This window comes from Podarcis vaucheri, assembly GCF_965113315.1.
Source record: "Podarcis vaucheri genome assembly, chromosome: 6".
Lineage (NCBI taxonomy): Eukaryota > Metazoa > Chordata > Lepidosauria > Squamata > Lacertidae > Podarcis > Podarcis vaucheri.
This window is the reverse complement of record NC_138764.1, coordinates 92,296,621-92,324,591: the sequence shown is the minus strand read 5'-3', so window position 1 is coordinate 92,324,591 and position 27,971 is coordinate 92,296,621. Positions and strand designations below refer to the sequence as shown.

The 27,971-nt window shown below is 45.1% G+C and overlaps 1 protein-coding gene across 2 annotated transcripts in view; it reads left to right on the top strand.

Annotated features, from left to right (window-relative positions):
- BMP7 (bone morphogenetic protein 7) overlaps positions 1 to 27,971 on the top strand; it is a 79,390-nt gene that overhangs the window by 46,452 nt on the left and 4,967 nt on the right. The window contains exons 2-6 of one of the 2 annotated variants that reach the window (XM_082226270.1): positions 9,669 to 9,861; positions 17,618 to 17,766; positions 22,490 to 22,702; positions 23,615 to 23,691; positions 26,010 to 26,120. In XM_082226270.1, the coding sequence (XP_082082396.1) occupies positions 9,669 to 9,861; positions 17,618 to 17,766; positions 22,490 to 22,702; positions 23,615 to 23,691; positions 26,010 to 26,120 (743 nt within the window). The remainder of the gene's footprint in view (positions 1 to 9,668; positions 9,862 to 17,617; positions 17,767 to 22,489; positions 22,703 to 23,614; positions 23,692 to 26,009; positions 26,121 to 27,971) is intronic. The other variant, XM_082226271.1, reaches the window with a different exon arrangement.

The following is a 27,971-nucleotide window of genomic DNA, read 5'->3' as shown; positions in this document are numbered from 1 at the left end:
CTAATGCCTGAACTAGGTATGCAAGAACAGGTGAAGCACTGCAGTTGTTTACAGGCCAACAGTTATTGTGGGCTTATTTACGAGCCAGTTCCAAATGTTTTGCAATTAGGAAGCTGTCTAGTCATTAGCAGCCTAGACTTTCTGTGCCTACATATAATTGCTCATGACGGATCATACCAGCAACTACCAAAATATGTTATGAAAATGGATTTTTGACGTTCAGCCAGGCCTACGCAGAAGTCAAGAGCTAGGAATAATAGCGATCTGTCTCACAGGTTGGTTGTAAGTATGAGCAAGAGACGATCTGTCATCCCGAGGCGTACACGGAATTTATAGCATAATTTCGCATGGAGGATTCCCCCTCGCTCTGCCATAATCTGTATTTCAAATGCCACTGAATTGAAACAGCATTGTGCAGTGTGAGGGAGGGCTGCTGGGAAGCTGGGCTGTTACACATGAATAGGAGCACATTAATCATCTCATTGGACCATGACCCAGAGCCAAAAAGGGCTTTGCACATTAAAACGTTCTGTTTAAATGTCAAGAAGGTGTCATAAGTAGACAGGCCAGGATAACTGTTTACAATTCGTGTGCCAAGTAATTAACAATATTTGCCATATATATAAAATTTCTTTGCACAGCTGAGAACAGAGTACCTCACCATTCATCCCAATGCAGTTGTCGTTCTCATGACATAAACAAGACAGGCCCATGAATGTTGATGGCCCCCAGGTCAAGTGCCCTGGAAGTCTGCAGCAATAAGTCCAAAACCACCTCTCTAAATTCATGCAGATAAAAATCCCTCGGCAAATGAAAGTACAGTGGTACCTCAGGTTAAGAACTTAATTCGTTCTGGAGGTCCATTCTTAACCTGAAACTGTTCTTAACTTGAGGTGCCACTTTAGCTAATGGGGCCTCCTGTTGCTGCTGTGCCGCCGCCATGCAATTTCTGTTCTCATCCTGAAGCAAAGTTCTTAACCTGAGGTACTATTTCTGGGTTAGCGGAGTCTGTAACCTGAAGCGTCTGTAACCTGAAGTGTCTGTAACCCGAGGTACCACTGTATTTCCCCTGGCACTTGAAAGAAAGAAAGCTGGAAGTGAATTTCTCTGGGAAGGGTGCCGTGACTGACAAGACCCTGTCTCTGATCACCAGCCACCTTACTTTGGATGGCAGGGGAACTTGGAGCCTGTTTTTGCATCCGCCAAACAAAGAAAGAAAATGCACCACACCAAATAGAGGGCACAGATTTGCATAAACTTGTGTACTTGTTTGTGCACATTTAAATAGAATTGCAATATATCTTACCATGAATTGGATGGGTTAAAAAGAGGATTGGACAAAACTCACGGAGGCGAAAGCTCTGAACACTAGTTTCTTAGTGGGAAGAATGCTGCTGAAGTCGGGTCCTGTTTGTTGGCTTCCTACATGCATCTAGCTGGCTACTGTGAGAACAGGATACTGTGTAGATGGGCCACTGGCCTGATTCAGCGTGGGTCTCTTGTATGTTCTTACCACAGCGGGAGGCAGGTCACAGAGCATGCGACCAGTTGCCTGCTAAGTTAGTTGCCCAGCTGCCCAGGTGCTAACTACCGTACTTTTCACTCTATAAGACGCACCAGACCACAAGATGCACCTAGTTTTTGGAGGACGAAAACAAGAAAAGAAAAAATATTCTGAATCCCAGAAGCCAGAACAGCAAGAGGGATCGCTGCGCAGTGAAAGCAGCAATCCCTCTTGCTGTTCTGGCTTCTGGGATAGCTGCGCAGCCTGCATTCGCTCCATAAGACGCACACACATTTTCCCTTACTTTTTAGGAGGGAAAAAGTGAGTCTTATAGAGCAAAAAATACGGTATTTATGGGCAAGTTCAAAGCCCTTTGTGTTCCCTTTCTGGGTTTTTTTTTTGGGGGGGGAGCATTTCTTTAAAATGCATCATGGACTGAGCAGATAGAGGATGCCTTCAAACAGAGGATAGTCCTATGTGAAGCAAGGCACATGGCTGCCCTAGTCTGAGCTGCTACCGGACAGAGTTGACAGGAGCAGGCCAGGCAGACGAATGTTACGACCTTCTGAAAGGCAGCTTCCTATGTCAATTTAGCTGTGGGATATTTGTTTTCTGGGAATAGCTGGGAGGAAACTGGTGAGGCCATTTCACTTTGAATAAAAATGTGCTTGCATTGTGCATAGCTCATTTAATCTTCAAAGGCTTTAATAATGAATCTTCCCAGCCCTGCCTGTAAATTGGTGTTGCTGCTTTAGCAGACGAGAAAGCTGGCAGGAGAGTACGATAAGAAGTTTTCCCGTGGGTACATGCGAGTGGTACAATCGAGAGTTGCATCCTGAAAGTTCTTTGAGCAATACGTCCTGAGTCAAATTAAAGAATGGGGTGAGGGAAGCGGAGCAGGGGAAGGGAGGCAGCTATTCTGAAGCCTAACGTGTTTTTCCTCTTCATGCCATCTGCATGTTCATGCAAATGGTTGCATCATTTTTACAAAAATGATTACCTTGTTTAATGATGATCTGATGCCGCATGGATAAGGTTGCATCCTTGCCCTTGAGAAGAGCCCTGTTGGATCATACCCAAAAGCCTATCTGGTGCAGGATTAGCCAACCAGAAACCTATAGGTCGCCCAGAGGCAGGAGCATGACTTTACAGTAGCACTGGTTTCCTTCTGCCTTTGAACTTGGAGGCAGCATGTAGGTAGGCCTTGCGACTGGGAGTCATGGATTGCATTATCCCCCACAGACTTGTCTTAGCCCCTTAGATGGTTTAGAAGTTGGTGACCACATCTTGTTACTTCATGTTGCTTATTCCAGAGTCACTATCACAGATGAAACCTGCCCTACTACTTCTTGTTGTTGTTGTTGTTTAGTCGTTTAGTCATGTCCGACTCTTCGTGACCCATGGACCAGAGCACGCCAGGCACTTCTGTCTTCCTTTTTTTTATTTATTTACTCTTTTGTTTTATTGAAAGTTTAAAATTACAGAAAAAAATGAAACATTAATAAATATCATTTTTAAAAAAATTACAGAAAAAAGTGGAAAAAAGGAGAAAAAAGAGATTAAACAATACAAGTCAATACATATAAAAAAGAAAAGAAAAAAAGAACAAAACACACAATACATCAAAACCAAAAACAAAAGCAAAAAAATTAAAAATAGATCCAATATTTCCATATCTTTGTCTTTCATTAACTTGTTTCATCGACCTCCTCACAGCTCCCTTTTTTGTATTCTAGTTATTAATTATTTCAGCAAATCCTTTCCATCTTTCACAATTTTCTGTCATTTAATTGTCTTAATTTATTTTAATCTTATCTTACCATAAAAAACCCTAAAACTTAAAACTTATTTGTACATAACTCCTTATAACATTTCTACTAAAGCCATATAGTTTCATTCCAACATTTTTCTAACACTCATAAATTTTGCAATATTTCTCTAAATAAATTTTTAAACTTTCTTCCAATCTTCATCCACTGTCTCTTCACCCTGGTCTCGGGTTCTGTCAGTCTTTTCTATCCACTCCATCTAGTCCATGAACCTGGTGATCTCCTGTCCGAGGCTCTTAACTCTCTTCCATGTCCCTTCTTCATATTTATACCAACACTTTGCTTTGTCTTCTGCTGATCTTGTTCTTAATTTCCTTCCTTTGTCACTGAGGAGTAGATCTCGGGAAGACTCCAACCTAACAATATCTTTATCCCTTCTCGACAGGTCAGCCCATTCTCCATAGACAGGGCCAAAATCCAAAAAATAATTCAAAACATTTCAAAGTCCCTCCAAAATTAAAGGCCCTTGCCACTCCAATCTCCCCCTGGCCCAAAACCAGTTCCCAAAGGCCAGAACATCCCTGCATAAGGGGATCTTTCCAACTTTCCTTCTCCAATCCAAGCAGGACTCCATCTCTCCAAATCTGGCTTTCTCCAGATTCGGTCTTCAAAAGCAACTGCTTATGCTCATACAAGGCTGAGGCTCTCTCCACTTGTATTACTTGAGGTTCAACAACAACCTCCTCCTTTGTCTTCTCCACAGCTTGCCATGTCAAAGCAGATTCTTGGGTCGGTTCCTGAGTAGTTTCTTTATAAGTATTCACTTTTTGTCCCAAATCAATACTTCTCATGAAGCTGTTCCAATAAGGCACTTGTTTTGCAAAGAGCAATCACTAAGGCTTCTTCTGTCCACATTCTTGTCCAATGTCAATGTCTAATTCTTACGGCTTTAATCTCTACAGCTGGAGAATTCCCCAGATCCACTCCTGCAACAGTTTCAAGAGCTCCCTCTAGGGGAAACAGTTTCTATTTGTATCTGTCTTTTTAAAAGCAGGTCCAGCAACAAAGTTAACAAAGTTAATTTCAATTTTCAGATATTTTGCTCCTTTCAAGTACAAAAGGAAACATTGGAATCAATATGTTTCTCTTGTTTAACTATCTGTCAACATACGTTTTATTGACAGTCAATGAACTTTCCCAATACGTCACTCCCTGGCAGCCCGTTCCCAGGTTCAAAACGGTGGTAATTTATCTTTCTTCACTCTCTCTTCTGCAGGCTTAAACAATCTAAACTTTCCCTCTCTTCTCCTGCTTCCAAGGGGGGTTTAGTAATTTTAGCCGATGGAGATTTAATCCTTTACAAAAGACTTTCCAGACTTTAGCTTGCAATGTCTTTGCTTCGATCTATTTACAAAAGCGGAAGGCGGACTTCCTGTTTGGAACTTTCCCGCTTCGGTGCCAAATGAAAGATGTTTAGTAATCCAATTTTCCGTTCTACTCACTGGTAGTTTAAGTCCAATTGTCCACAGGAAAAAGTCAGCGCTCTTCGGCAACAGCAGTGCGGCTTCACTTCGTGAAAAAAGCAGTCGATTCGAAGCACCGCGCCGCTCACCCCACGTCGCTCCGGATCCCCGAAACTGGGTTTCCCCGCGAGTAGGGGAGGCGCAAAAGGTGCCAGCCGAATCCCACGTCCACAGGCTTCTCCCACCTGTGGTTTTTAATGGGTCTCCACCTCACCGTGGCGGTCCAGACCCTGATTTCCACGAAGCGGATTCCTCCCGGTCAGAGGAAATCCGCCATTGCCGGAGGCGCTAACCCGGAAGTCCCCCAGGCACTCCTGTCTTCCACTGCCTCCCGCAGTTTGGTCAAACTCATGCTGGTAGCTTCGAGAACACTATCCAACCATCTCATCCTCTCTCGTCCCCTTCTCCTTGTTCCCTCCGTCTTTCCCAACACCAGGGTCTTTTCCAGGGAGACTTCTCTTCTCATGAGGTGGCCAAAGTATTGGAGCCTCAGCTTCATGATCTGTCCTTCCAGTGAGCACTCAGGGCTGATTTCCTTCAGAATGGATAGGTTTGATCTTCTTGCAGTCCATGGGACTCTCAAGAGTCTCCTCCAGTACTATAATTCAAAAGCATCAATTCTTCGGCGATCAGCCTTCTTTATGGTCCAGCTCTCACTTCCATACATCACTACTGGGAAAACCATAGCTTTAACTATACGGGCCTTTGTTGGCAAGGTGATGTCTCTGCTTTTTAAGATGGTTTCAAAGTTGGTGACCATATCTTGTTACTTCATGTTGCTTATTCCAGAGTTACTGTCACAAATGAAACCTGCCCTACTTCTAGAAATGTGCAATTAAAAGATGGGAATAGGTTTACTTTTCTGTTGTTGTTTCCCCCCTGTTATCTGGGGCAGCAGGGTGATCAGCTTTGAAGCCAACGAAAAATTATTAGCAATTTGATCTAGTTCCCGTTTGGCTGCAGTTTGATATAGGGCTCTTCCCCTGCTCCCCTTCAGCGTTAAGGAGCACGGTGGGCATTTACAGGAAACAGAAAAGCTGTTCATCTTCAGTTGGTCTTTCATCTTTGGACAGTGCAGGTAACTCATGTTCCAAGTTGAGGTGGAGAGACCGGCTTGTCCATGTACACTTCTGCCTCTATGGTGAGACTAGATCATTCCTTTATTAGGTTGGGGTTTTTTTTAATGCCACTATTCCTAAAAACAGGAGTAAGGCTTGGGAAGCGTTTCTATCAACTACGATTCAGAAGCAGACCGTCTCCGACAGTGGAGCTAGAACGTAGCCATTAGTGGCTTGGTTTGAGGGCAACCCGTCTGATAGACTTCAAACAAGAACAGTAATTTATAATCACACCTTTGAAAGTACTGTTGAAAGTGGCACTGGGATGAGCAAAGGTCGGAGATCTCATTGACGATGCCCAGGCAATGACCTGGTGGTGCCAGAGACTCGCAGCCCCATTTCAGACACAGTTGTGGCCGAGATTGTGTCGGGGTGGATGGGAAGAGAGGTATATCAGCCCAGCAACAAAGCTCTGTGGTTAGAATGTGTAAACTTCATCAAGCACAGCTTGGAGGAAGAACAGTTGCATTCTTCATGGCAAACAAGTAACAAGTACACCCAGTTAACAGAAAAAGACCGCATGGAATGGCGCAGCCATAGACCTCTGACCTTTTGCTTTTTAAGTCTAATTTTGCACATCCATGGATGAAGGAAGCACATGTTGGCCATTTTCTTTCCCTTTGTTTTTGTCATGCGAGCCATTGCGGCCTTTTAGGCTGTTCTGCATTTGCTGCTGTTTTTAATTCAGTTTAATGGCATGATATTTTGTTGGGTTTTATGATTTAACTGTTAGCTGCCTTGGTGGGACGGGTGGGGTGCAGTCCATTTTTGCAGTGGAAAGGCTGATTAGAAATATTTGAATAAAGAAAATAAAATTTTTGCTTTTTGGGGGGAAATGCAGAGCAAACGAAAGGTGGTGGTGATTTGCGGGGTGGGGGGCAGTGAAAATGCAAACCAGTTATTATGGGAGGGAGAAAGTGATAGTTACTGTATGTAGGGGTGCAACATGGAGGGATGGGCTGTAGCTCAGTAGCAGAGCATCACCTTTGGGTACAGAAGGTCCCAGGGTAATTGCTCGCATTTCCAACTGGGGCTGGGAGAGACCCCTGTGTGAAACCCCGGAGAGCTGCTGCCAGTCAGTGTAGACAATACTAAACTAGATGGACCAATGGGCTGACGGTGTGTATAAGGCAGCTTCCTATGTTCCTATGAAGGTTCTCAGGAGCAGACTGCCCAACCAAGAGGCAGAAACAACAAGATCCAAGAAACGATAAGAAGCAAACTGTAAGGGTTGTAACTGAGAGATGTTGGTGCCATCCTACGGCGTGTTTACATAATGGTTAATTTAGCCTTGAATAAATGAGTCCATCTAACTCTTCATTAGAGAGTCTGATGCTCGCGATAAGCTTTTATTCTGTGCAAGTATCCTTTGCAGAGGATGGGAACTAGACAGCCGCAGAGCCAACGACAGATGATTCAAAGGTATTACTAAGATCTGTAATGTGCCCTTCAAGTTTACCACCCCTGATGGGTGACTCAAATATTATAGGGCCTTTGGGAGCAACGGACCCTGGTACATGAGTCACAGAGGTCATGCAGCTGCCCATGGCAGCCCTGCTAAAAGACAGGCTCATTAGGCATATATTTCTGTTTGTTCTTAGCACTTGCTTCCTTACCTCAGTCTGCTGTCTAGCGCTTTCTTCCTTGCCACTTCTGTAACTCCATGGTCTTTGTAAAGGTGTTTGGACAGCAGGCGGATTTCTATGTCAGTAAGTAATTCAGTAAGTAAAATAATACGGCATTCTAAAATCAATTCATTATAAAATCAGTTCAAATCAAATTAATGGCAACCATTGGGCTACAGTTCTGTGAAGAATTAACAAAGGAGGGGGTCAGGCTGTGTCTTGGCCAAAGCCCTGGTGGAACAGCTCTGTCTTGCAGGCCCTGCGGAAAGATGTCAAGTCCCGCAGGGCCCTAGTCTCTTGTGACAGAGCGTTCCACCAAATCGGAGCCACAGCCAAAAAAGCCATGGCTTTGGTTGAGGCCAGCCTAACCTCTCTGTGACCCGGGACCTCGAAGGTGTTTTTGTTTGAAGGCCGTAAGGTCCTCCATGGGACATACCATCTAAATTGGATTCCTTTGTTTGGGTGTCTGCTCACGTGAAAAGGTGGGGAGCTCTGCCCTCTGTTCCACTATGCCTGTTGCTCTCAGTGAGAGCCTGTTGGATTAAGCCAATAGCCCACTTAGCCCAGCACCAGATGCCAGTGGAAAACCCACAAGCCCTCCACCCTCCTGTGGTTTCCTGAAACTGGTATTCAGAAGCATTACTGCTTCCTACTGTGGGGGCAGAGGAGATCCATCAAGTAGTCTTTGATAGGCCTCTCCTCCATGAATTGGTCCAGTCCTCTTTTAAAGCCATCTAAGTTGGTGGAGAAATTTGAAGTGGGCAACTTCCTCTAATCACCCTCCAGGGTCCTAAATCATGTGGGGAGCCTCCACAAGTAGAGGAGGCTCCCCGCTCCAGGTCTCACCCTCCAACTTGTGGAGGGTGATGGGCACAGCGGCATGGGGCACGATACCGCTTGACCTGTTCATCCCTGCTCTCTATTCCTATGTGTAGTCTTCACGTAGGAGCATAAGGCTGCCTATGGGTGGTAGTCCGGTTGTTCCCATGTACTGAATGTATCTCACTGGTGCTTAAAGAGTTGTACTGACTTCTATGCAGGCTGGAGAGCAGCGTTTCCATTGTTCTAGGCACTTTTTGTGACAGGGGATTTCATTTATGCAAGCAGTTTCTGAGCTCTGGGAGCAGTATTGCACCTAAGGTTTCAGATTAAAACTGCCACTGCCTCCCCACTTCCAGCCACTCGACCCTCATATTATGGGGGCAGGCAGGGGAAGTATGGCTTTGTGTTGTTGTTTTTTTTGCAGTCTTAGATGAGGACTAGACCATGTGATAAATGAATACAGTGGTACCTCGGGTTAAGTACTCAATTCGTTCCGGAGGTCCGTTCTTAACCTGAAACTGTTCTTAACCTGAAGCACCACTTTAGCTAATGGGGCCTCCCGCTGCTGCCGCACCGCCGGAGCACGATTTCTGTTCTCATCCTAAAGCAAAGTTCTTAACCTGAAGCACTATTTCTGGGTTAGCGAAGTCTGTAACCTGAAGCATATGTAACCTGAGGTTCCACTGTACAAGGTTTTAACTGCAGTTCATTATTTTCAGCTTTGCATTCTCCTCCATTGTCTGTGTCCACGTTCAGACATATACCACTCTGCTCATATGGAATGAGGCTGCATTTTAAATTGCATTCTAGCCTGTATTTTAAATGGGTTTTTTTCTTTTTCTTTCCCCCCCTCTTATTACGTTTTTACTGAAATTTTATTGGTGTTAGCTGCCCTGAGCCTGGCTCTGGCCAGGGAGGGCAGGGTATAAATAAAATTATTTATTTATTTATTTAAAAGCACACCTAGAAATTCCATTGTGGTGCCTATAACCTAGGTTTAAGGTGCCATTTAGCTCCTAGTTTTCATATCTTAGTTTCTTAACACTTCTGGAGAGCTGGAGTGCACACTCCTTCTACAACCAGCATATCTGTACACCAGACGTGTACCCTCTTAAATATTTTTCTGCAAGAGTAGCGGGTCTCTATACTGTTTGTAGATTCCCTACCCAACCATACCCTACTGTGCCCTCCCCTCTCCCCCATTGTCTGTGTCCACATTCAGACATATACCACTCCGCTCATATAGGATGCTTTATGGTTCGCCCAAAAAGCATGAGTGCTATTAAGTGTGTATTTTGTTTTTGCAGTGGAGCATGACAAGGAGTTCTATCACCAGCGCAGCCATCGTCGCGAGTTCCGGTTTGACCTCTCCAGAATCCCCGAGGGTGAAACAGTGACTGCTGCTGAGTTTCGGATTTACAAGGACTATATCCGAGAACGCTTTGATAATGAAACATTCCAGATCAGTGTCTACCAGGTCCTCCAGGAACACCCAGGAAGGTGAGTGACTGAGGAAAGACCCCAGCCTGAGCTGGGGTGTGAAAAGACAAGAGCCAATAATTGCGTGAGTGGCTGGAACAATTGCGTGGCATAGTGCTCATATCTGAATGTGCAAAGTCATCCTTTTTGGACTGTCAGGAGTTGAGAAGATGCAAAGCAATATGAAAGCTCTGTCTGTGATGGTTGTTGATCCACAAACGCTGTTCCACACATGCAAACTATCCCTTAAGGTGGCAGCTGAGAAGCATACACAGGGTGAACTCAGGGTGAATCAAGGATTGATATATTTCGATGTTCGTTGCGCCAGTTTGTGGACCAGGCAGAAAGATTAGAATAGAAAGATTTTGATTATTTGAAATGTGAAGAGAGAAATATAACATGCAGAGGAATTCCTGGGCTAGCCTATGCAAAAAACGACCAGGATAGTAATAAACAACTGAGGGCCACTGGCAATCCAAGAGAACTGTCCTTCCCCGCTGCCCTGAGGTGCGAACAGAGACGGGGGATTTGGAAGGTTGCTAGGGTAACTGGGTGTGAGCTGACAGGAAAAGAGTGTTTCTAACTAGGTGTGCTGGGAAGAAGAAGGGGGAAAAAAGAGAAAGAGAGATCCATCTTGGGCAGGCTGGCTGAAGGCAGGCTGGGAGAGATGCCTTGGAATCGAGTGAACAGTAAGACTGATGAGTGGCTCTGTTTTCACAGGTGTCTGGCTTGACCCAACTGCACAGACACTGCTGTTATATCTTATAGCTGAGCACTCAAAGAGGGCTCATTAAAGCCAGATACTAGAAGGACCCACCTCGAGACCTAGTTCACCCAAAGCCTTTCCATGCACACATTTGCACCAGGCTTGGTTGGAAGCTCAGAAAGCATGGGCTGGATCCTGACTCCAATCTTGCCAGTTGCCCGACGCTGCTCAGCGTTTGTTGCAAAACGGGACATGGAACCTTCCTTCCCCGTGACTTAATGTGACTTTCGTATGGCGTAACTGATTGATTGGCATGCCCTTTGATTTTATTTTGCGTTGCGCCTTCTGCATTTAGGAAACCGGATGAATAACAAATTGAGTTTGGTTGGTGTTTTTCTTGACAAAAAGGAATGATGGAAGAAGTGAGTTGTTTAGCTTGGAAGAGGTTTCGTGATTGCGGATGGTCGTCTTCCAGCACTCGGTCCCACTCTTTGGAGGCTAGAGCAGGGAGCGCTAATCCATTATTGCTGTAGAGTAAAATTATTGGTCACCAGGGTAGGAAAGTTCCAAAAGTGTGTGCATATGGTAAGGAGGACTCCCTTTGATCTCTCTTGCTGAGGGTTTCCCCCTCCAGGCCTGCTATAAGTAACTACAGGAAAACAAACGCATTATACAATTTCCGAGGCTGACTCACGGCGTGCAGTGACATGCATCATGCCGGCATGGGAGCTTTTCTTTCTTAAAGGCTGGAATTCTTTTTCCTGTGTAGATATAATAATAATAGCAGTAGCTTTCAAGAAGTGGCTGCTTTTCTCCGCGTTTCTCCCCCCCCCTTTTAAACTTTCGTGAATTGTGGTTTGTGGGTGAAGGAGATGAGTCAAGCAGTAAAGGAAGCATGAGAGCCTTTCACCTCTGGAAATTCCACATCAGATGCTGGCGTTGGAGTCCAAGAGCAATGCTTTCTCATCCCTGCTTCCTGTGGGAGTCCTTCGGTCAGATGTTGGTTATGACTTGAAAGCCCCAGGATGCGTTTCAGTGGCAGAAAGCTGGCTAACGAGTTGTGTGGTCTCCTTGATGCAAACCAGTAGAGGGAGGCCTCAAAAGCATTGTCTGTTTCCCAGGCTGGCCTTTTATAAGGGGAAAAGGGAAGTCTGGGGTCTGGACTTACAAAGTGTGTCTCAAGCAACCTCAAAAGGTGCCTTATAGCGGCGGTTCAAGCTGTTTTTCCAACCAGCCCAATGCTATCTGCTCTTGAGCCTTATTAACCCCCAGGATCTTTCTTGATTGCAAGTCTTTCCCATCAACAATTATATTTTATTTATAAAGATATTTATACTGCCAACCTAGCAGTTTGAAAACACTTCAAGTGCAAGTAGATAAATAGGTACTGCTCCAGCGGGAAGGTAAACGGCGTTTCCGTGCGCTGCTCTGGTTTGCCAGAAGCGGCTTAGTCATGCTGGCCACATGACCCGGAAGCTGTATGCCGGCTCCCTTGGCCAGTAAAGCGAGATGAGCGCCACAACCCCAGAGTCGGTCATGACTGGACCTAATGGTCAGGAGTCCCTTTACCTTTATATCATAAAAAAATTCAAAGCTGTTTGCAGCAGTATCTCTCTCTATAACAAAAACACATAAAAATTGTAGTCAGAGACCACCAACTAATTATTCCTCTGCTCTGCATAGCTCAGTTGGTTAGATCATGGTACTGATAACATGAAGGTAGCAGGTTTGATCCCCATATGGGACAGTTGCATATTCCCACATTGCAGGGGGTTGGACTAGATGATCCTTAGGGTCCCTTACAATTCTAAGATTCTAGGAATGCTCTCCTTCTCTGTGTTCTTCTGCAGGTATTTATATTCTTCTGTTTGTTCCTTGCTAGTTCGGCACCGTATCTCTTTCTCTCTTGCGTTTTCATGCTTTTTAAAATCTTCTGTCACTTTATGGGACTCTGCCAATTATTTTTTGTTCATGTTATTCCACTTCTTTCTCTTAAATGCTTTGAAACTCATTTATTTCATTTTGTGCATTTCGGCTTGCTGATTTCTAATTCTGCTCCACCTCCACCTCTTTCAGTTTAATTTTTAAAGCCCTCTGCAGGTGTTCTGATGCCACGTCAATGTGATTTTTCTGGGGTGCAGGGAACTTCCACAAGTGCAGGGGGGTATCCCTGCTCCATGAAATCATCCTGCAACTCATGGAGAATGATGGACAGGATCATACAAATGTGTGTGGAGCTAACACAATCACATCCTCCTTTTATGTGATTATTTATTTAACGATTTTGTTCATTTATTTGTTGCCTGCCTGGCCTTTACCATAAGGTTCCAGGGTGTTGGGGTGAGCAACAGTTTCGTAATATAATATTTAAAAAGTTAAAAGCATACGATGCATCCTCAAGAGTAGCGGATGGCAATGGTGGGACAGCAGGGCTCACTTGACCTCCTCACAGCCATGTTGCTCCTGCTGATTACTGAGAAAGTGAAGGCGAGGAGGGTAAGGAGACTGGCACAGTGCAAACACTGTCAGCAGAGTAAATCCAGGCCTCCTACTAGTGTGTTTGCACCATGCTAACCTTACCCCTCTCCTTCCTGGTGCTCCTTCCTGAAGCAATGCTGACCTGCCATGCAGTCTGCTATTGGTCCTAAAATATGTATCTCAAGTATCGTAGATCAGATGCACTAAGTTGAAATCTTGGTCTGTTGGGCAGGTTCTGTTTTTGTTCAGCGCATAATTTTTTATTCAGTTTTTAGGCATTTCACAAACAAGAGGTACATATTTAAATAGTTAAATAATTAAACTATTAAATAAGAGGCATACGTTTATAACTCTTTTCAGATAGTTATTGCCTCCTAAAGTGGCTCACCACATTTACTACTATTACTACTACTACTACCACTATTATTATTATTTTACCAGCCCTTCACCCAAAGGTCCCAAGTTGGGTAACATAATATTAAAACACAATAGTGAAAACAGTTCAAAACAACTTAACAGTCACACAAAAAAGATGGGTCCTTGAAATAGACACCTCTTGTCAAAAGCCAGGGCAAAGGGGTGCGTCTTCAGCATATGCCAGAAACTGTATCATTAATAATGAGAAAGAGTCCTGCTATCAGGTTTACAAACTAAACAGGCAAAACCCACAAAGGAAAAGGAAAGTCAGGAAAAAGGTAGAGGAGGGAGAATCAGCTCTTTGAAGCTGGAACAAAGTGATGAGCTGCAAACATTTATATTCAGGTGGGCTGATCTCCCCTTGTGGGTTGTTCTTGCCTGAGTAGCAGTTGTTCCTATGATTCAGGAAAGGGTAAGATCGGCCCAGTATACCTGAAGGAGCGTCTCCACCCCCATTGTTCAGCCCGGACACTGAGTTCAGCTCCGAGGGCCTTCTGGCGGTTCCCTCACTGCAGGAAGTTAGGTTACAGGGAACCAGGCAGAGGGCCTTCTCGGTGGTGGCGCCCACCCTGTGGAATGCCCTCCCATCAGATGTCAAAGAAATAAACAACTACCTGACTTTTAGAAAATGTCTGAAGGCAGCCCTATTTAGGGAAGTTTTTAATGTTTGATGTTTTAGCGTGTTTTAAATATTCTGTTGGGAGCCCAGAGAGGCTGAGGAGGCCTGGCCAGATGGGCAGGATAAATATTATTACTAGTGAGGTCTTGTTTCTTTGGCTGGTGCATGGGGCCAGAGTGTCTTTTCTCGTTGCTTCTCCAGTCCCCTAGCAACTGGCATTTGGAGCAGAGTTATTTCTGGCAGAGGCATGAAAGCGACCCACGGGAACAAGATGGGGGGGGCTCCCCCTTGCCACAATGTTATCCCAGAAAAGGCAGGGAATGCCACCCTCCAATGGCCTATTGGTAGAGCATCTGCTTTGTATATAGAAGGTTCCATGCTCAAACTCCAGCAGCTCCAGGTAGGGCTGGGAGTGTCCTGTGTCTGAATACCTGGGGAGCTGCTGCCAGTCAGTGGTCCAACAGCTTCCTGGGTTCCTAAGGCTGTCTCATGAGCACACAGCTGGTCTCATCTTTGCCTCTGTTGGAATGATCGCAAAGTAATTAGTTACACAAATATCTATGCAAAGTGTGCGCAAGATGTTTGGCAAGATGATACATGAGAGTCAGCAAAACAGACCGAAATTGAAGGTGCCGTGTTTGCATATCCAATTACCAAGCTTGCACAAACAGCCACAATATCTAGGCTAGTAGTATAAAACATAGATGTTGTGGTTGTTTGTGCAAGATTGGCATATATTAGCTCTAAGAGCAGTATATTTATATGGAACCTTTTATAGTTGGACCAGGCGCCTGAAAGCAAGTGCATGTGGTTGTGTGTTCACAGGTTGCATTGTTGCTCTACCTCTCCCGTTCAGCCCCTGAGATGCTCAGATTATTAGCAGGGGTGACGTCTCTCCTCTATATCATCCTATGTTTACTTGTCTTTCCAAATGCAATCCTATAAATGGTAAAAGTTGCAATTCAACGCCGAACGTGTTTTATTTCTCATGATCATATTGCAATATCACAGTGCGCGTGTTTGCAAGACAGGAAAAGCTCTTGTAGGAACCATAGATAAAAGAATGAAGAAATACCACCTTCTAGTAACATTTCCCCATAAAAAGGGATTGTATATTATGATTACATATTATGATGCTTTCATTTATGCATTGCTTCTTATGAAGCGTCTCAAAGCAGTTTCCCAGCACAATAAAACATATATAAAAATTGTGTACAGTGGTACCTCGGGTTAAGTACTTAATTCGTTCCGGAGGTCTGTTCCTAACCAGAAACTGTTCTTAACCTGAAGACCACTTTAGCTAATGGGGCCTCCCACTGCCGCCACACCGCTGGAGCACAATTTCTGTTCTCATCCTGAAGCAAAGTTCTTAACCTGAGGTACTATTTCTGGGTTAGCGGAGTCTGTAACCTGAAGTGTATGTAACTTGAAGTATATGTAACCTGAAGCGTATGTAACCCGAGGTACCACTGTATATAAGAAAATTAAAAAGAATTGCACATATTTAAAAACAGTTAAAACAATTAGAGGCAACAACTGATTTATGCCCATGCATGTGCCCATCGCGGCAACCCGGAAGTGGCAGAAAAGCTGGAATAGGAGGGGCAGAGCAGGCTTGTGTGCACTCTGCCATCATGTGCAATGACCCAGAATGCAGCCCCCCCCAAAAAAAAAATTGGGGGTTGCCTGTGCATATAGATATAGATAGATATAATTTCAAATCTCCTACAGATTCTAACTAGAATATACTGCATTTACTTGAATCTAACGCTCCCCTTTTTTGGCAAAATTTCGTTGCAAAAATTAAGATGCACATTAGATTCAATGGCACATTTACATTCACCAGCAAATACTTTTTTGGGTTTCAAGGTTCTGAAAATTGAGGTGCACGTTAGACTCAATGGTGCATTAGACTCGAGTAAATATGGTCCTTCTCTAACTGTTGAAAAAGGAAGGTCTTCAACAGATGAGAGATATTGCCTTTCTGAGATGTCACATGAGGGAGTTTCAAAAGGGAGGTGCTGCCACACTGATGGCCCGATTCCGACATCATGTGGAATGGACCTCCTGGTAAGATGACACCTTCCAGATGCCCTTTCTTGCAGACTGTAGCGATTGGCTCAGTATACAAGGGGTGAGGTGGTTCTTTATGCTGATGCATAAATCGAGCAACGATTCACACGTGCATGGACATCACTTAATAACTTTCAGATGAGCTCCCTCCTTCCTTAGTTGTGAAGTATTGTCTTCTGAAGCCAAATGTTGGTTGATATGAAACCTCTGTTTGCAGTATTTGTTCTGTGGAATGCAACAGAACAACGTGCAACAGGATGTCACTGAAACCTTAAAATTACAAAGCGCCCTGAAGTAGGGCTGGGTTTGAAGACTGCTTGGAAGCCATTCTTTATTTGGGAGCATATGTGAACAGTTCTCAGTACCTTCTCCCTCCACCCTGCTCACTTAAAATATAAACTGCGTGAGGAAAGTGTATGCTTTAGCTATCCTGTCTTAAAATATTTACAAGCGTCCCAGTAAGAATAATTTTCAAGTAAAGCTCTGCGTTTGCTTGAATAAAGCAGATGTATGGTTTAAATGTTGCATTCAAATGAAACAATAGTTCTATCAGTTCTATATAATTTGTTTACTTGCAGTATAGTCTTATATATCTCTATCCAGCTCCTGCCAACCTAGCAGTTCAAAAGCATGCCAGTGCAAGTAGATATATAGGCACCACTGCGGCAGGAAGGTAAATGGTGTTTCCGTGTGCTCTGGCACTTGTCATGGTCCTCCGTGCGCCAGTAGCGGTTTGGTCATGCTGGCCACATGAGCCGGAAAGCTGTTTGTGGACAAATACCAGCTCCCTTGGCCTGAAGCAAGGTGAGCGCCACAACCCCATAGTCGCCTTTGACTGGACTTAACGGTCCAGGGGTCCTTTACCTTTACCTTTTACCCCAAGAAAGAATTGCAGCCTTAGTATTCTTTTAAAATGTTCATGCTATGCATTATCTCTCGGCCAGTGTGTGTATGTGTGTGTTTTGTCTGCATCTGTTAGAGAGTTGGTGTGATTGCTGCCTGCCTGGGTTTTTTGGCTGATTGCAAAGTGTGGTATTGTTTGGCTGCTGCCTGAGGTGTTGTGGTCCAGAGTCTACCTCAGTATAAAGAGACACTTGGCTGTAAGCAGTGGGGTCAACACCAAAGCGTGTGGTTTCTTCTCGTAAATTATAAACTTGCAATTTTTTGGGAGGGCTAAATGTCATAAATGCTTTTTGGTTTTTTATTTCATTTTCCCATTCAGTCTCTTTGGTGCTACCCTCTAGGTCAGAGATTGCCCAATGTTGTTGGACTCCATTTCCCCTTAACCCCAGTAAGCATGGCAGTGGTCAGGGAATTACAGCCCCAACAACATCTAGAGGGCATCCTGTCGGCTATTCCTGCTGTATATGGTTTATCTATGGTTGCTTTTAGTATTGTTTAAATGTAATAAAATGTAGTAATATGTCTTAATTATCCTCGAAAGTCCTAATGTTTTTCTCTCCTTTTTCTTTATCCCTCTCTAGGGATTCAGATTTGTACTTACTCGACACTCGGACAATTTGGGCCGCGGAAGAAGGCTGGCTAGTGTTTGATATTACAGCAACCAGTAATCACTGGGTGGTCAACCCACAACACAACCTCGGCTTGCAGCTATCAGTGGAAAGCATAGATGGTATGTTTCCGAAAGGTCATCGCTGACAAATCTCTATTTCGGCTTCCTATCCTGCAGTTTATGGCTAGTTGTTTTTCAAAATGGCGACATTTTCATATCCCAACCCTCCATTCTTCCTGCCCACTGATTCGCTCATCTTTCCTGCCTCCCATACATGGGCCAGATTAATAACTGGAGCAGCTCCACAGGAACCAGATAGTTTCAAAGACTGTCACTTTGGCATTCATTTGCTTTTGAAAAAGGATGATGCTGTCCCTCATGATTGCTGATAAGAGTTTGGATGGACCTAGTTTTCCATGCTTTATATAGGTATCTGCTGCTTTCCTATGACTATTACTTCTTGTCCTTCTAGTGTCCCCTTGACATCTGCCATCCTTATATCTGTTTCCCCTTCCATCCAGCATTATGGTCCTTCCCTTTTGATGCCTCCTTCAGCAGCTTCTTGGAATACTTCCAGAGGCATTGGGTGAAATTCAGCATCACACTCTTGCCAATCGTCTGTGCAAACATTCCAGCTAGTTAGACGGAACAATACCTTCTCCCTGCACACTGTTCTAGGGTTCTCCTGACCCACCCAGGGCCATTTTTTTGCAGGGGAGGTGGGCGCAGGAAACCCCGTTGCTCAAGTGTTGCCCTGGCACAGGGCGTCTGCTGATGGAGCTGGTTAGGCGACTCCTACCCACTGTCCTGCAGCAGGTAATAATCCCAGCAGAATGAGAGTTCTGATGGCAAGGGACCAGCTGCAAGCAGAGTCAGTGGGCACAATCAGGGTCAAGCGAGACCAGGTTGAGCAGTTCCACATCCTGGTGGGATTTAAGACTGGGTAGCTCTATGGGAATGTTGGTTTAGTGACAGGTAACCTTGGACACGGGTTGGTGCTGTGGGTTAAACCACAGAGCCTGGGACTTGCCGATCAGAAGGTCGGTGGTTCGAATCCCCATGACGGGGTGAGCTCCCATTGCTCGGTCCTTGCTCCTGCCAACCTAGCAGTTCGAAAGCACACCAGTACAAGTAGATAAATAGGTACCGCTCCAGCGGGAAGGTAAATGGCGTTTACGTTCACTGCTCTGGTTTGCCAGAAGCGGCTTAGTCATGCTGGCCACATGACCCGGAAGCTGTACACTGGCTCCCTCGATCAGTAAAGCAAGATGAGTGCCGCAACCCCAGAGTTGGCCACGACTGGACCTAATGGTCAGGGGTCCCTTTACCTTTACCTTGGACTGAGTCTCCCATGGACAAGCTGGGGGCAATGATCTGGACCAACTGACATTTCCATAATATTTTAGGTCTTTAAAATATAAGCCAATTCTGAGCTGTAGCTACAGGGGTGCTACCCAGGGGTTGGTTTTGTGTGTGTGTGTACGCAAATGTATGTGGGGGGTACCAAGCTGGGTCTCTGGCCACTTAGGTATTTAAAAATCCCAACACAGTATATTCAAGGCCAGCACCAGATTCAGGTGGTAACATCCTTGAATCCTCAGAGGGAATGCACCCCCACGCTTAATGTTTCTTCCAGGTGCAGCAGAACTCCCAACCAACAAACTTAATCCATTTTATCAGGGATGACTTCTGTTTATTCACCCTAACCAGCTCCAAAGTGGTCCCCCAGACACAGGTTCATAGCTCCCATTGCCTCTCTAGCATTTAAAGATTTAAATGTGAAACAGAACAATGCAATTGGTGACATCTTGGCCCCAGACCCTGGACCCATTTTTGGGGTTTTTTTGGCAACATTCAGAACACCCTGTCCCTGCCCTCACCAGAAACAGACTTCCCTTTTTCCAAACCAAGCACGAATGAAAACCAGGAGGAACAAGGAGATCCATTATATGGGTAGTAGCTTAGCCGAGGAACAGATGGAATGCATGGCATTGACGCGGCCCTTGGTGTCCATCCCAGTTGTCCCATGGAGACCTTGGTCAGCCCAAGCCGAGTTGTTTTGAAGTGTTGTTTGAAACGATAATGAAAGACATTAGTTCATATTTAATAGCAATCCCGATTCCTTTGTATCAGCGCCAGCGAGATCCAGCAACGATAGGAAAGGAAAGGGAATTTTAAAGGCTCTTTGTTTACTCTTAGAAAGTTTGGATAAAGTGAAGCAATGCGAGAGAGGCTGAAGTAATTTTTTAGCCTGGGGCATTCTGTCATCTTCTAAGCACTCTTAATTCTTTCCTCCCTGACAATATGTTGGAGCAGCAGCTGACTTCTCGGAGCTTGCTTGGGTTTCTTACTTATTACGGGTTCACATCCTGTTTGTCTCATTGCAGAGGCAAGGAAAACAGAGCTATCCTTCAGCCTGAACCTCTGTGCATTTGCTTGGCACTAAGTCTCGTTGAGTTTAATGGGACTGTGCATCGAATTATATAGCCTTCAAGGTGCTGAAGCCTAAGGAGAGTCATTTGAGAATATGGTTGTCTCTTTACATTTAATTGTGGGACATCAGTATTGGTTTTTAAGTCCTAAAGAACCGTTGTTGTTTAAGTAATGCAACCATTTGAGCATATGAATAGCCATGCAAGATCAGCCCCAAAGCACATTTAGTTCACTATCCTGTTCTCCTATAATAGGCAGCCAATAATAAGATTCTAAATTGACCCAGCCTGCTGTAAATACTTTGAATTTGCCTAGGCGAAAGCAGGTCAAAAGAGCAGTGATCCCCTTTCTTGTGGCATCTTACTCAAAAGTCGACCCATTTAAATGAACGAACATGGCCAAGTTAGGTCCATTAATTTCAATGGATCTGCTCTGAGTAAAACTTAGTGGACTACCACCATATATTTGCTTAGGCTTCTGTCCCACCTTTCCTCAATGAGCTCCAAGTGGCACGCATGGTTGTCTCCCTCCCCATTTCATCATCACAACAACTCTTCGAGGTAGGCTACCCTGAGAGGGTGAATGATTGGCTCACAGTGTGGTGATATGTCCTGGTCTTGTGTGTCCTGGTTCAACACACTAACCACTATACCACACTGCCTTTAGGCTGCAGCATCGAGAGCAGTCAACCCTGGCTTGTGGGAATACACAGATCTGAATAGCCAGGCATAGTCCAGCTTGCACACTGAAGTTCAAGAGTTGGCGTCAGTAAGCAAAATATATTGGAAAGACTAAAGCCATTTCTTGCCCTCAAGCGCAATCTATCCGGAATGGCACTGGACTTCATTTCAGATGAGACGTTTTTATTTTAAGCCAATAACCTTCCAGTGAGAATTTAGTGTTCCGCTGAGGCTAGTTTTTATTGTTCTTTTTTACAGGATCACATCAAATTCTGAGCTGCTGAACTCAAAGAAACCTCTCTTAAAAGCAAAAAAGCAAAATAAATACTGTAAATAAATAATAATAATAATAATAAAAACCCAGGGAAGTCTAATATTGACGTTGACCTAGCATAACATAACATTTGCTTCAGTTTGGGCACCGTGGCATATAACATAACATTTGTTGCGTTGAAGCATTGCTTGCGAGAAAAGCTGCCTTAATTTCAGGGCCCAGTTTTTGATCCTAAACCTAATGAGAATGGCTTTGGGAGCAAACCCCCAAGAAAAAAAAATCTGTAACCACTGCCCTGTGGGGACATCTTTCAGAGAAGAAAGGGCAAAGGAGTAAACCCTTCACAAATCCAGAGTAAAGCCCCTAAGACAACAACAACAACAACAACAACAACAACAACAACAACAACAACTTATTATATGGCTGGGTTTCTACAGCCACTCTGGGTGGCTTTCAACAAAGATTAAAAATACATCAAAATGTCACACATTAAAAACTACCCTGAACAGGGCTGCCTTCAGATGTTTTCTAAATGTCAGGTAGTTGTTTATCTCTTTGACATCTGATGGGAGGGAGTTCGACAGGGCGGGCGCCACTACCGAGAAGGCCCTCTGCCTGGTTCCCTGTAGCTTTGCTTCTTGAAGTGAGGGAACCCCCAGAAGGCCCTCTGTGCTGGACCTCAGCATCCGGGCAGAATGATGGGGGTGGAGACCCTCCTTCAGGTATACTGGGCCGAGGCCGTTTAGGGCTTTAAAGGTCAACACCAACACTTTAAATTGTGCTCGGAAACGTACTGGGAGCCAATGTAGGTCTTTCAAGACCAGTGTTATGCAGTCTTGGCGGCCGCCCCCAGTCACCAGTCTAGCTGCCACATTCTGGATTAGTTGTAGTTTCCGGGTCACCTTCAAAGGTAGCTCCACGTAGAGCGCATTGCAGTAGTCCAAGCGGGAGATAACTAGAGCATGCACCACTCTGGCAAGTGCCTTGCATCCCACCTTCTGGCAACTTCTGGCCAGGATGGTGCCAAACTTATTACTCTGCTTTCCTTTGGACCACGTCAGCGAGACGGAGAGAGGGGTCCTGTCATCTGGTCAACCCAGGACCTCCATACACACAGGCTTGCACCCTGGGGTGGTTATTTGGTGCTGCAGATGCAGCAAAAAGAGTGCAGGGGGCAGCAGTTAGGCGTTACCAGTCTCTGCAGCCACAGCAGGCGCTGGGATTCTCCAGCAACTTGACTTCACCCCTGGAGGCTCACTCCGTTGTCTCTTGAGACAAATGGATGCCGACGACAAGTTTTTAAGTTAGCCTCAGCGTGCGTCTGGAAAGCCATGGGAGTTTAGCTTGTGGGTTTGCAGGTCCAGCTATTTGTCTTCCTGCTCTTCCTGGTGCAAATGGGAAGCAGGTAACAATCCGCTTTAGAGCTAATGGTCTGTCCATTCCCCCATCTCCTTAGGGCAAAGCATCAATCCCAAGTTAGCTGGTCTTATTGGAAGACACGGCCCGCAAAACAAGCAGCCCTTCACCGTGGCTTTCTTCAAAGCCACAGAGGTGCATCTCCGCAGTATCCGTTCCGCAGGAGGCAAACAGCGGAACCAGAACCGGTCGAAGACGCCAAAGAACCAAGAAGCCTTTCGGGTGTCAAACCTCGGAGGTATGCCGGCATTAGGTGTGTGCTTTCCATAAAGCTAACCCTGGTGGGGAATGCAGTTTAAAAGCTGGAACGATTTCTGTTTCAGGGAGTGAATGCTGGGTGGAGCCTTACAGGCCAGCAGTCAGGGTAGAAGATGGGCGGAGCAGGAGTTCCACTGGTTGGGTGGGACCCCACCGATGGCACTTCTGGCCATCCACAAGTTTGCTGCATTGTGTGCCACAGAACCATCAAGCCATAACATAACCGTGGTTCCCAACTCTGAGCCCGGGCACCAAACTATATGGAGAAATAGGCACCGGATCTTGTGTGCGATTTTACAACTGCCTACCAGAGAGGAGAAGCTTGACTGAGGCTAAAGTGTTTTGCGTTTGCCCAGTTAATGAAGAAGTAGCCATAGGCAAAAGCACTTGAATAAATACAAGCTAGGGTTGTGTAAACACAGAAGCATCGTTTACTTTTCTGAGGTTTTGCCCTGGTTTGAGTGAGATGGCAAAGCTGACTTTGCAAATACATATGTGGATCAGAGGTAACAATAATTTATTACTGGGGGCTTCCTTGATTTTTCATGGGGAACAATAGGCTGCTTAAAATGTTGATTGACAAAGTTTTCTATTGTTGAAGCTTATAATACAATAAGTCATCAAGTGGAATGACATTCACCTCTCACAATACTGCCAACAGCTTTTCCTCGCACAGAGTTTGAGGCAGAATTTTGATCCTGCCCCCAACTCAAATTTTGATATGTGCCCACTCAAAAAAAAGTCTGATGTTAAAATGTTCATGTAAGTCACTGGTGAGGGTGACAGAAAGTGCCCTTAACTGGGCTGTGCATTCACTAAAATTGCCGAGTAGTGTGCTGCTGGTCAATCTCAGCTAACATGGTGATTTTTTCCTCTCCTTTTCCTATTCAACACTTTTCAAACTCAGAAAACAGCAGCACTGACCAGAGACAAGCTTGCAAGAAACATGAGCTCTATGTCAGCTTCAGGGATCTTGGCTGGCAGGTAATGTGATTTCTGTGCTTGGAATCAGAGATTTGTGGTGCATTTTTAGTCCTCTGTTGCTATCGTGCTGGTAATGCAAACCCCATGACCCAGTTTTCCAAGTTCTGACCCTTAGAAAAGAGCAGTGACTAAGCCCATCCTGGCAGTTGCTGCAAACTTCTAATGTACAGTAATACCTCTGTGATCGTCCGCCTCATCTAGTGTCCATTCCGGCAAATGTCTGTGGCAAACCCAGAAGGGGTTACTTCCGGGGTTTTCCGCTCGTGCTTTGCCCTGTGTCCTTTTCGGCTAGCGAGCGGGGCTCCGGAACGGATCCTGGTCGCAAAACAAGGATGTATGTCTGCAAAGTCATAACAATCAGAGGGATGGAGGGGGTGGATATTATTGATTGGTCATCAGTCCTGCAGATTTGCAACTCCTCAGGATCATACTCTCAGCTTAGTTTGTTGAACTCTAATTTGGCTGCCTCCATCTAAAGGTCTGTTGGTTTAATGATGAGCGAATGCCCTCACCAAAATCAGCCACAGTTTGATCAGCCCTGCATACTGAATCTTGCAAAATGTGAAGAGGTTGCTTAAGGCCAGTGGGGCACATGCCCCTAATGCAGTTGTTTTCCAGTTTCATAAAAGATTACCTGTGTGTTCAGAAGCAGGTTAACAAATTTGTGCTCTTAGTGGGGTGCCCCAAACACTTTCCTCCCCCCCCTTGCTCATCTTCAAAGCCATCCTCAAAGACTTTAGGGCATTGCTAGCGATTTACTGAGAGTGATGGCAGATGTAGCATTGAAACAGCAGTCACCAGGGAGCGCAAAAGCCAAGTCTGCCTCCCCTATTTGCCATCAGCAAGGGGTATTCACTAATCCTAAAGATGGAAGCTCCACCTAGTTATTGGCTCCAACAACCATTGGCAGAACCATCCTTCCAGAATGTGGCCATTTGGTTCCTTCACCAGGTAGCTGGAACTTGATTCCCTTGCACCACCAAAAATGCCCAGCTGCAAAGCGAGAGATACAGTGAAAAATGGTTCTTGATAAGCTGGAGGGCCACATTTCCTCCTGGGCAACCTTCCTAGGGCTGCTCACATGCCAGGGCCAGATGCAGAAAGTGTAAAATCCATGTAAATTTTGCCTTTGTACAGTAGGGTAGCTTTTGCATCCTCCTCTCTGTCTTCCATCCAGACAGGCCAGAACCATTATCAGGATATAAGGACACATTCCAGCAAGGCAAAAACCAGCTAGGCAATAAGATGTGAAGCAGGGCCAAATGAGGGGTGTGGCCTGGGACAAGGGTATGGTGCGAGGAGAACTCCAAAGGGTCAGATGCAAAGGCTTATAGGGCTGTATTTGACCTCTAGATCTGAGGCTCCGCACCCCTGATGTGCAGCAGAATAGTCACAAAATCCTTCAATAGCTGCACTTGCATGTAGCAGTCAGCCAGACTTTCTTATAGGGAATTGTAGTAAAGTACAAGCTGCTTGTTGGCGCATGCTACCCAGTTCCTCCTGCTCTGCTTCTCCCCTGCTGTGAGCGGAATCAAGAAGACTTGATTTTGTGTTACGTCCAAATCAAGGATTGTGTTTTCCTGCACGCTGACAAGACACAATCATCCTGTCGACCACAAACCATGGGTTTAGATTGTTGGTTGTTATGGCTTGTTAGGGAGCAACAAACCATGCAGCCTAGTTCAGATGTAACACAAAGCCGAGGCTTCCTGGTTTGTTGTTCATCCCACTCATGCCAAGGGAGGAGCGATCAGGCAGGATGCATTGCTCTTTCCTGACAAACCATGGCTAGCACACTGCTTGTTCCTGATAAACCATGATTAACTAGAAAGTATGGCTTATCATAGAAGGGACGCGGGTGGCACTGTGGGTGAAACCACAGAGCCTAGGATTTGCTGATCAGAAGGTCAGTGGTTCGAATCCCCGCGATGGGGTGAGCTCCCATTGCTCGGTCCCTGCTCCTGCCAACCTAGCAGTTCGAAAGCACATCAAAGTGCAAGTAGTGGCGTTTCTGTGTGCTGCTCTGGTTTGCCAGAAGCGGCTTAGTCATGCTGGCCAGATGACCCGGAAGCTGTATGCCGGCTCCCATGGCCAATAAAGCGAGATGAGCACCGCAACCCCAGAGTCGGTCACGACTGGACCTAATGGTCAGGGGTTCCTTTACCCTTTACCTTTTATGGCTTATCATTATGTGCAAATGCCTCCATGGTGTAGCCAGAGGTCGGGATGGAAGCCAGCTGAAGCCAGTGCTGTGAAGCAAATGTCAAACGTAATGAGGAGTGTTTTACTAAATCTTCTCTTTCTCTGATGTAACCCAGGACTGGATCATTGCTCCAGAAGGTTATGCTGCGTATTATTGCGAGGGAGAGTGTGCCTTTCCATTGAACTCTTACATGAATGCAACAAACCATGCTATTGTACAAACACTGGTAAGCTCATCCTGATGCCCTTTTCGAACAGCTTGACTTAATCCGATCAATGTCTTTCTTTCTTTCTTTCTTTCTTTCTTTCTTTCTTTCTTTCTTTCTTTCTTTCTTTCTGAATCACGCGAGGTGTTAGTCATTGTGGATTTTAACAGGGTAAAATAACCTCTAGATATTATGCTGGGTATTATTTGCACCCGTTTTGAGACTTGCTCAGTTTAGGTAGGGGCACTTTGAGGAAAACCTGAAATGGGGAGAAGAAGGAGGTGCAAATAACTTTGTGCTGTTTTGAGAAAGGGTGGGGAGTGGCCTTACAAAGGCAGAAGGAGGGCTTCACCTCACCGCACTTTCCTTTCCTGGTTCAAACATTTGGCGGCAGCTGCAGCAGCAGAGAGTGTTCACATTGCGACTGCCTTCCTTCTCCTGGGCAAGGGCCAATAACTGTCAGGAGATAGAGCTTCATGTAAAAGGCAGGGTGTTGCTGTTACTCCTGCAGGGTTACAGATTGGGCAGAGCCACAAGGAGTGTGCTGGGCTCCTTGATGTTGCAAGTGGAGAAGCCTGGGCTGGCCATTCTCAGTGGTGGTACTTCATCGAGCCTCTTGGGCTTGCCGATCAGAAGGTCAGCGGATCGAATCCCCACAATGGAGTGAGCTCCCGTTGCTCTGTCCCGGCTCCTGCCAACCTAGCAGTTCAAAAGCATGCCAAAAAGTAGATAAATAGGTTCCACTGCGGCGGGAAGGTAAATGGTGTTTCCGTGCGCTCTGGCTTCCATCACAGTGTTCTGTTGCACCAGAAGTGGTTTCGTCATGCTGGCCACATGACCAGGAAAGATGTCTGTGGACAAATGCTGGCTCCCTTGGTCTAAAGAGCCAGATGAGTGCTGCACCTTTTAGTCGACTCTGACAGGATTTAACCATCCAGGGATCCTTTAACTTTGTCTTTACCTTTTACTCAGCAAGTGGCTGAGGCCATTTTCAGTGGATTGCACCCATTGTGACCCATTACACAAAAAGAATTAGTAGTAGCAGGTGCCCAAACTAGGTTTATTAGCTGCTCATCAGAAGAAAACTTTCAGAGGATATGAAGTACTTAAAAGCCTCTGTAAAAATCAGCCAGAGAGAACATAATAGTATTTGTGTGTGTGTAATCTCATTAAAAGATTAATCATATAAAGCGGTCACATAGAAGAAATAGCTTATTAAAATAACTATTAAAATAAATAGTTGTTTCTCATGGACACAGAGACATATATTTAACTCCACCCAAGTTTCACTTTCCTTTCCCCCTGTGAAGAAGTTTTTTGTTTGTTTGCTTGTTTTAATAAGAGCTCTCCAACACCATGTTCTGATTATGAGAAAAGGCAAAAAGAACTCCGTAATCGCAGTGGAAGAATGCAGTGCATATCTGAACTGCAAAGCCGTACCTATAACTGTTCAAAACCTCAAGCTCAAAATGCAGTTGCATCCTTCAAATTGCATGCATGTAATTGCAAAACGCGTGAGCACTTTTTGCATATTTGCAAGGACCACATCTACCTCTCTGCTGAGCCTTTTCTGCCCATGCTTTGATCTTCTTGCAGTAGATCTTCTTGCAGAGGAAGAAACTATAATTGCATGCTTTGCACAACATCAAAGGCCATTTTCCCTCTCAGCTGCTCCTCACTGGTGTTCAGGAGGCAACCCTAATGCAAAACTCAGATATATTGTTAGGTGATGATACTGTGTCTCTCACTTGAAACTTGAATGGGAATGGCTGTGGTGCAGACTTTTTCTGTCTTTCTCCTTGTGAAAGATATGAACATGGAAGAAAATGGTAGTGATGCTGTTTGTTACAACAGGAATGGGAAGCAGATATT